General features: G+C 31.7%; 2 protein-coding genes across 2 annotated transcripts; both read right to left on the reverse strand.

Moving 5' to 3' along the window:
* Positions 1–6,486: 6,486 nt before the first annotated feature.
* On the reverse strand, positions 6,487–7,532 carry LOC133303761 (transcription termination factor MTEF1, chloroplastic). The gene has a single exon (XM_061503733.1). It carries the CDS (start codon positions 7,480–7,482, stop codon positions 6,637–6,639), a length of 846 nt encoding a protein of 281 aa, XP_061359717.1. The 5' UTR covers positions 7,483–7,532; the 3' UTR covers positions 6,487–6,636.
* Positions 7,533–8,882: 1,350 nt separating this feature from the next.
* Positions 8,883–11,682, reverse strand: LOC133303764 (uncharacterized). The gene is made up of 3 exons (XM_061503736.1): positions 11,534–11,682; positions 10,333–10,663; positions 8,883–9,163 (listed from the first exon to the last, which is right to left on the reverse strand). Exons 2-3 carry the CDS (start codon positions 10,659–10,661, stop codon positions 9,154–9,156), a joined length of 339 nt encoding a protein of 112 aa, XP_061359720.1. The 5' UTR covers positions 10,662–10,663; positions 11,534–11,682; the 3' UTR covers positions 8,883–9,153.
* Between the last annotated feature and the right edge of the window lie 318 nt (positions 11,683–12,000).

Raw genomic sequence — 12,000 nt, forward strand, 5'->3', positions numbered from 1 at the left:
TTTTATAGTATTACCTCACATTTTTACATCGTCAAATGTGAAAATTACAAATTATAACATTTGTTTTTGTAAACAACTCAGTCAACAAAAATTACGAAAAGTGTACATGACCTACCATTAAACCACGGTCATTAGTAAAATTATGAAAACTTAATAATTATAAAAAAAAAAATTTTGGATAAACCACAGATATGCTCCACGGAAGGCAATCCTGTTCAGGACGGATCCAGATTAAGACTTTAAATTTCTCCTAGAGATGATACTGGGAAGGATCGAACACATGCTCTCACCCTCGTCTGCTCAACTCTCATGTGCCAACCGAGCTACCATTATTTGATATTTATAAATAAGTTTGTAGGTGAGAGTATTATGCTTTAATAAAAAGGCTAACCGAGTTGAAATAAATAAATAAATTGAAGTTAATGATAAATAATAGTCTGAATTTAGGCAAATATTTTACCAAAAAGTATAAACCGTTTTAGGTAAAGTCTTCACTTATTTTCGTTCCTAGATACATGGTTCAATCTCCATTTCATTGGATTATGCAAAATTTACATCTTTGAGAATAGCAAAAATGTCATCTGGATTTATGGCTTATATGAAAATCCCTTGATGGCTTGAATGTTAAGAGCAGCCGCTGCCTGTTGAAGTCTGCATGTATCTCTCATGTCGTTAGCATCTATATTCACATTTATTGACTTAACTAGCTTCAAATTAATCTTAATCAAACTATGTTTTACTATGCACCTTTTTTTATATGGGCTAATGTAACTTATTCTTTTTGTATTATGTAAATTAGTTTTGAAGATCGCCATAATTAACATTCCTACACTTTACTTATTTGCTCTTTGTTGGGTATATATAGTTCAGATGACACATAAGCCAATTAACTTTTCAAACATACGTTAACTTGCTGTTTGACTAGCAGCTATGAGTATCGAACTAAGTGGGAGAATTTCGAACACCTAACTGAGTATTATTCATATTTAATTTAATTACATTTTACTTTTAATTCAATCACATAAATAATTATGTGATTCCACGTATTAGGGTTCGTTTGGGTGGGCTTGTAAAAACATGACTTGTAAAGAACCATTTCAACCCAAAATCTTAAGGTGTTGGGTAAGGGCCTTTTTAATAATTTATATTATATTCTCTAATACACCCCCTCACGCAAGAGCCCTTTGGGCTTGAGCGTGGATATTGCATAGGCCCAATTTTTGGTTTACCTTTTGTGCTTTTTTTATTTAATTCCACTTGAAAGTGGGGGCTGTGAGGATCGAACTCGTGACCTTGTGGTCACTGAAGCTCTGATACCATGTAAAGAACCACTTCAACCCAAAACCTTAAGGGCCTGTTTGGAGCATCTGATAAAGAAGATAGGATAGGATAGCTTATCATATCCTATTTTTATCTCTTGTTTGGTGGGTCAATAGGATATGATTAACTTATCCTATTGTCTCATTTTATCCTATCCAATGTATGATTTCTTATCTTATGAGGGGAGCTGGGTTATGATTCAATAGGATAGGATATCAATATTGAATATCCAATAAATTCTCACGTTACCCAATATATCCCACTCTACCCAATATATTTATATTTATTGCATTATATTTTCTTTTCTTTTTTTCCTTTTTTCTTATACATAATCTTATCAGATTGCTAATCAGGTGCTCATCAAACACAGGACATGATATATGCTTATCAGCCCCATATCATATCCTACCCTTATCAGCCTCATATCATATCCTACCTTTATCTTATCATTTCCACCAAACGAGCCCTAAGGTGTTGGGTAAGGACCTTTTTAATGATTTATATTATATTCTCTAACATGACTTTTTATATCTTGCTTATTTTAATAGTGATTTTTACAAAAAGCAAAGCTATTTAGAATTTTTTTTAAAATATTTGATTTTTGAAATAAATATTTGATTTTTGAAATAAGTATTTGATTTTTGACTTATGTTTTTTTTGAAAGCTAAAATTTTTAACTTCAAAAAAAAAATATATGTTTTGACTTTTTTGTGACTTTTGTTTTCTTTTAAGTAGACATCTAAACAGACTTTATAGTGAGAAGTTTTTTTTAAAAAAAAAACAGCTTTTAAAGAGAGAGAAACTCATCCAAATGGACCCTTAGTTCTAATAATAATTGTATAATACTTTCGAAATATGGGTTTAGTGTGTCCTTTTAAAAGACATAAGATTATGTCTTTTTAGTAGTTATAACTATGTACTATGTATAATACATAATTATAATATTAAAATTGTATTTTTTTCTCTTTTCACGTTAGTCGGAGGCTTCTGAAGAGAAAAAAAAGTATTACTTTTTATTATAAGAGTTTTATAAAAGTTATGTTGTAAGAAAAATGATTGTGTTATGTTATAGAGATTCATTTTTATTTGCTAGGGACTAAAGTGGGCATCATAAAATTTGCTGAGGACCAAAAAGGATATTTACTCTATTATTTTAAAGCATAAACCAAAAGAATATTTACTCTATTATTTTAAAGCACAAACCAAACCACCCCACCCCACCCCACCACCAAGTTTTTCATTATAGCCGGCACCGCCATTTGAAAGAATACATGACTTAAATAAATATAAGGAAAAATTGCTCTAATTTTTTAATTTTTTTTTTTGGTAGGAATATTGCATTGCTCTAATTAAGCATAAGAGAAACACATCTGACTAATTAGTATATAACATAATTTAAGCTCTTATAAATAATTCTATGTATACAAATTATTTACAATTATGCACCCGGCTAATGTTCACAAATAATTATTGTTCAATTAAATAACATATTTACAATTTAGCTACAATCAGTGGCGGAGCCACATATACAACCTGGTTGTGGCCTCGATCGGGCTAAATTTTAACAAATTATACTTATTATATATAATTATATAATTAATTATAATTTTGCTTGGGTTAAAATTATAATTTGGGCCAGGCTACAATTTGTAATTTGACCTATCTAAAACTTAAAATATTTTTGATAAAAGATTTTGGTAAGGTTATGTGTTCAATTTTTATTTGTATAAAAAAAATAAAATATTTTTAGTAAAATTAAAATATTTAATAAAGTTATATCTCTTCTTGATGCTGACTACTCAGGTACTCTGTATTTAATATAATTTAATTATATTATAATATAAATTACTAAAATTAAAAATAAGTAAATACACATATAATTTTTTGACATCTGCCTCAGGGTACAATGCTAGCTTGAAGTATAAAAGTGATAGTTTAAGAACCACTTAAATAAAAATATGACAAATTATTTTTAATTAACTTAAAAACAATATAACAGTGTAAAAACTTTATGCAAAATTGGCCATACAAGTCAACACAACTAAAATATTTCCTAGGAGGAAAGTAAGATAGAAGAAACTGAAGTTTACCGACAGACCCGACATAACTCATGATTTCTATATTTAAAGTTCAAAAGTGTAATAAATAATACTCCATAAACTGGGTTACAATTTGAAGCAATATGTGTGACTGAAGAGATGGGGATAATGAGGAGCAAAAGCAGTATACCTATGTGCCGAATTCAATGAAGCAATTATGATTCTTCCATCAATTAGTAAAGACTTCAAAAATCACATGATGGTGGAGTGAAGCATCAGATATTTGATGGGTCCCATTGTCTCTCAAAACTTTGTTGCATCACTTTGTAAGTTTCATTTTCATCACCATGGTGAGTTTTAAAGGCCTTCAAGGGAATGTTCTTTCAGCGGGTGAAACATGGTCATCTTTACCAAACTTTGCTTTATCCCTAGATCATCACCTTATTGTATTTTTTAAATCAATTTGTTGGTACATAATTTTCTACGTATGCAATTTTGAGATAAGTTCTTTTTTTTTGTTGTTTAAATATTCGGGCTGTTTTAGGAGTATATTTGCAGTCTCATCTTAAGTTAGGGTGAAACAGATTTTCCTTTTCCCGGATTTAATACATTTATAAAAATTTCTACTAAATAATCATTTATGATGTTACAGTTTAGTGAATAATTATTGCTTAATGAAAAATTTAAGGAAAGAACATACTATTATATTGAACTTATAAATGACTTGATAATTCATAATCGTTTAATCTGATATACTTGCATTAGTTGTAATGTTGGAGTGTAAATAGGCGGAATTAGGTTAGACTTTGACTTAAATAAATTAGGTTTGTGTAAAATACTTTAGATCTGACATGCTGGTCTGTTAGCTTGTGTATGTCTAAATTATAAGTTTGGTATGACTTATATTTAAAAAACAAAAGACTTGGCATAAACCTGATAGTCTGTTTAAGCCTATTAGGCATTTAATAATTTAAAAAAATAATTAAAATAATATTACTTTATTAAAATTTATTAAAAGAAAAATTGATTTATTTTATTTAAATAAATAATATGATATAGGCCTGACATGTAAAAAAAAGCCTATGACATTTTCTCTAAATAGACTTTTTTTGATATCGAATTTTTCTCTATGTAATAGACTAAGCTTCGCCTTATGAGATCAATTACACCCCTGATTCCTAAGCTTCTTTTGCTGGTGGTTAGCAGCAGCCGCTAAAGGTTTCACCTTGCTTGTAAGTTGATGGCCTTAATGGTACGTAGTGGTGCACTTACATGGAATCCAAAGTATTCCAAGAGTTGCATTAATGAGGGGTCGAACCCTTGACACAATGGGGAAACGATATCAGCTTTATCACTAAGCCAATGTATATTGTGCACAATAATAATAATAATAATAATATATTTATTAAATACTTTTATATTAATTTAATTTTACTGCTTCAACCAATACCCTTCAGTGTCCTGACCGAGTCAATAACCAGTCTGGGTTCAATAACATTGAAACAAAGCAGTGGCATAGCCACTTTAGTGCCTGCTGATACTTTGGCACTAGCTCATTTTTAATAAATTGTATTTACTGTATATAATTATATAATTAATTATAATTTAGTCAGGGTTAAAATTATAATTTGGCATCACCTAAAAATTAAAACATATTTTTTTGATATACAAGTAGAAATTAAACACATAACTTAATACAAATTATCCAAATATTTCACCACCCCCGTGGTTTAATTAAAATATATTTATAAACACTTCATTTTGTCTCAAACATTCAGCCTAAGTAAAATCTCGGCTCTTTGTCTCTAATTTTAGTCTAGCTATCAAATGGAAGTAGCTTTTACAGACATGCAACCCGACATGTTACACGAAGGTGGGTCTTCTCATTACAGCATAGAGATGCAAGAAAGGGGGGCTGATTTTGATTTTGAAAGCTTTAAACAAGCTTTAAAAAAAGGGGGGAAAAAAAGTAGAGAGGAAAAGGAAAAATATGAGGTTTGAATACTAGTGATGGATTTGTTTCCTCTCATCCTCTGGTAGTCTGGTAATTTTATTTTTTTATTTTTTTTATTTTGGTGAGTTATTGTCGATTATGTTTATTTTTTTTTGCATTTTCTTGAGTTATTCTTACATGAGTTCCGACGTTCTTTACTTTGTTGGTGTTTTTTAACTTGGTTTGTTTTATTGCTTTGTTATATAATTATTAGCAATTACTTTTAAGAACCTGCTAACGTGGAGAGAGAAAAAAAAGCAACTTTAATGTTATAACTATGTTCCTCTGGGAGAACATTGTTATAAATGCGTAGCTGTAGATAAGCTTATCTAAAGTAGTTGGAGAAATATTTTTTCATATATATCTGTGAGAGGAGAAATGAGATCTTATGCCACACAAATAAAATTCGTGAGTCCCAGCGGTTTTTTAATAAAAAGAAAAGGAGAAAAGATTTGGTACAGGGTTTGATGAGTCTGCGGGAATGATTTGACTTGTTTCCGTCATTGCAGAAGCTTAAATCCCTATATATATATATATATATATATAAAAGCTCCACCCCATATATATTATATATAACTAAGATAAGGTGATTCACACAGAGTTTGTCTTAATTACTGCATCTAATCTCATATATTCATACAATTCATGTTCCAAAAATACTCAATAATACAAACTAGTAATCTGAGAGAACTGAAATCAAAAGGAAAGAGCAGGGAAGAATCAGAGCCAAACTAAAGTCAAGCGTACTACGTGAAGTTTCAGCCCACTATCAACAGAAAACCCAAACTATACCAAAATCAAATAGAATCAGACCCAAACTAATATCGCCCAAAAGAAGAGTCTATAACAGTCTTCCAAAAACAAAAGTGTTCCATTAGTCATATAATTAGAACAGTATTTATTGAAAGATAATGAAATATTTGTTGATTTTTTATATTTGAAAGAGAGAATATAAAAAATCATCAGATATGCACCTAAAATATAATTATTTCACTTAAATAACACAAAATTATATCATTAGAAAAAAAAGTATTTTTCCCTTATTTAATATGGAAAATAAACCCAAATTCTAAAGGAAGAAAAAACACACTAAAATCTCTTGATTCGCACGCCAAAATTTAGCCAAGTCAGTATAAGTTACATAATTGAAATATTTACTTATAAGTTTATAATAAAAAAATTAATACATGTTAATAAAACATTAGTTCCCTATTCTTTTTCTTCTTCTCTATCGAATTAACGTTTCTCATAACATACAATGGAATCAATGCAAATTAAACAAGTTCACTTCCACTTCGCGAAGAATTTGTCATCACCCCACAGCAACATTCTATTCAACGGAATCTTCACACCTCTCTCCTTCAAATGCAAATGCCGAGGCACAATCCTCTTCTCCAAACTGAACCCAAAGTACTGAGGAAAACCCTTCAACTCCTCCAACTCTCTCTCCATCTCCTTCACCAAATACTCAAACTTTGGCCACAGATTATTCTCCACCCCATACCCGAATATCGCCGGCAACCTTGCACAAGCCTTCATAGCCTCCTCGTTCGTCAACCCCACATCCTCGAGGAACCTCACCTTCACGCGCAGCTTCTCCACGCGCGTGTTCAGCAGGTGAGCGTTCCGGTTCGTCGCCCGGTTCAGGTCGCCAACCCCAACCTCCCGGAGAAACCGCAGGGTGGGTCGGAGGCAGAGGTCGACGTCTGAGAAGAGGAGCTTGGGGCACCGGACGATGAGGCCCCGGGACTGGTCGGCGGTGGCGAGGAGGTCGGCGGCGAGGAAATGGAAGACGGGGGCTATGTCGGTGGGGTCGACGGCGGAGGAGAAGAGGTGGGGACAGAGGAAGGCGAGGCGGGGGATGTCGGCGTCGGAGAATGAATGGGATTTGAGGAAGTTGAGTGTGGCGAGGATGTGGTCGACGGCGTCGGGGAGAGGGAGGTTGTTGGGTTGGGTTTTTGGGTCGATTATGGTTAAGGTTTTAAGGTAACGCAGGTTTTCACGGTAGTTTGTTCGGAACTTGATGTAAACAGTTGAGTTAGCATTATGGTAACGGTTACGGTTATAGTTAGGGTTTGGAGAATGAGTGTAGGAAGAGAGGGTTGGGAGATGATTAGAGTGAAGGAGCATTTCTGTTTGTGTGTGTGGTTCTTAGAAGTGATCAAGTGATGTACGTGATGATAAGGAAAAAGGATAATCCCACCTTTTCTTTTGAACCCAGGCAATTCAAGATATCATCTTCAAATAGTTAAAATGTACAAGAATTTTGACCCAACTGAAAATTGAGCAAGATTCAGGTAACAAAAATTCTTTCTAAAAGACTGAAGTATTTTTTGGGTGCTCTGTAAAAATTACGGAATCTATTTTAATTTCTTATGAAAAAAAAAAGTCGATTTATGATAATTATAAAATTCAAAATAGATTCAATTAGTCAAAATTGTGATTATTTTAAAATTCAAAGAAGACTTATATTAATCCCTGAAAAAAACTAACATAAATTTATTTTGAATTTCAAAAAGTCCACAAGTCGACTTTTTTTTTTTTCCTATAAAATTAAATTAGACCCCGTAATATTTATTGAAGTACTTTATTCTTCTAAATAATTAATGGATTCATATTTATTTTATTTTGTTATCGATGCTTCTACTCGGTTTTTGTTTTTAATCAAACTCTAAATCCAACAGTGCTAACTTCTTTTGCAACTTGGATCAATGACTCATCTTCTTAATATTTTTCCCCTCATGTTAATCGTGTGTGAAGCAAATTTTAGTAACACTATCAAATCTTACATATTCTCAGCTAATAAAAAATAAGCTCAAATTATTTATTACAATTCAGATAAAATTTTACTTAAACATAGATTGCCATCAACCCCCTCCCCCGAACTCATGCCAATTTTATGTTCACCAATTTTTCTCGCTGGACTACCCACTACTGGGAAATGACTTTTGTGGCTGTTGTTGTGTATAATAAAGTGCGCCAAAGGGAAAAGACCTATAATTGATACTTATCTTTCATCCACACCCGAGATGCGAACTAGTAATCAATGTAATGCACTACAAAAAGGCACCGTACTTTTTACTAAAAAAAAAAAAAAAGGCACCGTACTACAAGAAGTTCTTCTATAAATTAAGCTAATAAAAAACTGATGCACCAATGTAATTCATTAATGAAAAATAAATATTTGATTGATATGAAATGTTGTTTCTTATTTGATAAGAAATAATAATGTGCCAATTTATTAGCTTAATCTACAAAACTAAAAGAAAAGGGACTAGAACGACAAAAAAAAAAAAAAAAAAAAAATTAAACCTTCCATTAGAAATCTGATTATAAGTCTTACCCCTTACAGAACTTTTTAATATTTTTTTCTTTCCTGAAATGAATAATATTCATCATAATCTATTTAAACAAGTGACATGAGACTAGAAATTATGGAAATATGTTAATTCTGTTTTGTAAGAATCATATGATGAACATACTATCCCAGACTCCCAGTACAAAAAAGTAGCGCTGCATAAAACTGCTGCTTGAAAATTGTTTCCACCATTACTGAGGAAATTCAACATATATATAATATATTCACCCAGATCAGGACTTAACCAAATAAAATAACCGTTATCATAAAATGTCTAATTTATTCATAGTTAAACAGATTTCAACGATGCATCTGAAACCCAAAATCACAGCTACCAAAGTAGTACATATGAACCCAAACGCAATTTGAAAGTGCCAACAACAAATTACAAAATAACTGTAACTTACACCAACCATATTTGATGCAACAATAGTGCAATATTCTCATAGACCCCTGTCAAATTGCAATAGAATATATCAGGACAAATAGAAGCAAAATCCAAACTTACAAAATGTAAACATCACAAAGACAAAAAGAGAAAATGTTTGGGCAAAAGGGAATGAAAGTAGAACAAAATCTACAGATTGGCATGATATAATATGCTTTTGATCCAATTTAAACTTTAAGTTTATCCGAATCCCACAGTCAAGCATTGAAAAAATAAAAACCAGGCAAGCCCCCATAAAATTATCAACAAGAAAGATCAATGGCTAATAGATAACAAGATGTTATTATCAAAATAAAGTTCTCAAGTACCCAATATTATTATACACTCAGAATCAATGTTAACTAACATTTCCAATTCCAAAGATGATAACACCAACTCAAAACCACAGGAGAAACAACTACTAGCATACGAGGGAATACTAAAAACCAAAAAATGCCTTTACATTTGGTTGGAAATGAATGCTTCCAGGATGCTAGATGTTGAGTGCTTCTCCTTCAATCCTTAATTTTTATGAAAAACTAAATGTCTTGTCAATTAAAACAGCTTTTTCAATAGTTTGCAACATGTGCCATAGGATACCATTACTTACAAACTTAGAATTATTAGTGAATAAATCAAAAGTTCCAAAAACGTCCGAGATTGCAGGATAAGTTACTATTTGGGGCAAAATTACTTCACTTAAGCTAAAAATTCGCATATCAATATGCTCAGAGATTGCAGGCTAAATTAATATATTAGGTAAAAAAAATTCATTTCAGCTAAAAATTCATATATCCACAATGCTCAGAGATTGCAGGTTAGATAGAGAAGATCGACCTACAAGATATGCTACATCTTTGTTATCCAGATCCTATTTTCTTTCTCAGAAATTCCTAAAACACTAAGATATCATTTGCCAAATAACTGAAAGGTAAAGGTAGAAAAGCATGAGAATTACATAGGATTCAATTGTCAATAATTTATACCAAGGGAAATAACATTTGCAGTTGCAAACAACGTAATGTTGTTGTCACTTAAGATAATTCACACCACTGCAGGATATTCTTGGGAATTTAGCTAACATCATGTATTTAAAGTATTGCTGAAAAAATTAAAAATATGATGCAGAGTCAAGGTGCATATTTTGCTATGTTCTAACGGAGAAAAATGGGTCTTTGATATATGCGCTAATTACCTGACTTTCTTCATCATAATGGCCTTGAGTTTCCTAGAAAGGTCCTCGGATCGAATCCTCCGCTCCAAATTCTTTCGGGCTAAAACACGCTTCTCAGAGTTTTTGATATGGAATCTCTGTTCTTGCTTTATCATCCTCTCGATCCCACTTGATTGCATCTTGCGCTGCATCAATCCCAATGCCTGTTCCAAATTCCCATTTAAGACCTTCACTCGTATGCCTCTGCATTGCTGAAGCTGCTGCAGTTGATGATGCCCGTTATTCAAGGGTTCAGTTGTGCAAACAGACTGTCTGAATAAGCTTGATAAACGCCTCGCAATTGAGTTCATATCTAAGGGATATGAATTCGTTTACTACTACTCTTCCTTTTAGAACAGGTAAAAAGGCAAAAGATGAAACTCAATTTTCAAAAACAGAAACAAAATATTGCTGTATAGATTGTTCTTGAAACAGTTTCATGCAGAAAAAAGAAAGGTCAATTATAGTTTGTATTGTTTATAACTTTACTAGAATTTCCTGGGAATCATTGTTGGGGGTTTTAAATATAGTTATGAAATGGGGATCGCGACCTATCGTGGCTAACCCAGAAAACGATATAGCAATATATTGGGTTGTGGTATAGCGAAATAAAATCTAGATATAACACAAATAGAAATATATACTGACTATCATCCCAAAACAAATATTTAGATTCTAAATATTGTCAATAGAATTTTGTTCAGCGAACGTGAAGAGACAAGAAAAAGAACAATGTGAAAACAAAAATATGAATAATGTAAATTAGAAACAGAACAATATGAATACTGGGTATTTGAAACAAAATATATTTAATAATATGCATACAAAATCAGCAAAACAAACGTAATTTTGATGTTCAATAACTATTTAAAGATGGCAAAGAAAAATTTAACATATTTCCTACTAATAAATTTGATAACAGCAAAGCAGATCAAAATTTTCAGCCAAAGGAATAAAACTATTTCCTACTAAACATTTAACAATTGTAAATCGCCAAAATAAAGGAAAACTCTTTCTAAAAGCAAAGGAACCAATTTTCCATAGCCCTTTCGATGTTCAGGTGCAATATATAAATATAATGTAGACAGAGACAGTGCAAATGTGATTTTGAGTCAGAAATACAGAAAGCATGAATTTTTACAGAGACAAAGTGACAAACATTGGAGACGAGATATATGAGTACCTCTGTTACGCGCGCGAGAGAGAGACGAGTCAGAGACTTGAGGGAGTGAAAGACCAGAAATCAAAGAAATTTTTGGCAGAAAAGAGTGAGCGAGCGACGCAAGGGATATGCGTATGAAGCGAGAAAATGGAGAGAGAGAGAATATTAAGGGTTTCATAAAACCCAGTAAAAAGAAAAGAAAACAAAAACAAAAACAAAAACCCAAAAAATTGGACACTTTCTTAGTTATTGGACTCTCTAAATTAAATTGTGACAAAAAATAATGTGATTTTTGTTTTCGAAACAAAATCTTAAAAAAAAATTCAACATTTATTGATGGGCATTACTTTTTTGTGGTGGGTAAGTAGTAGTGTATGACTTAGAGAAAAAAAAAAAAATTAAAGTAAAATTATCAGGATTTGATATTATATATTAATAGTTTTGTGTCTGTAATTGACACAGTATTTATGGCAAAACTGCATAAATAT

This window comes from Gastrolobium bilobum, unplaced genomic scaffold, assembly GCF_033153095.1.
Source record: "Gastrolobium bilobum isolate Gb01-03AN ecotype WA unplaced genomic scaffold, APGP_CSIRO_Gbil_v1 utg17830, whole genome shotgun sequence".
Taxonomy (NCBI): Eukaryota; Viridiplantae; Streptophyta; class Magnoliopsida; order Fabales; family Fabaceae; genus Gastrolobium; species Gastrolobium bilobum.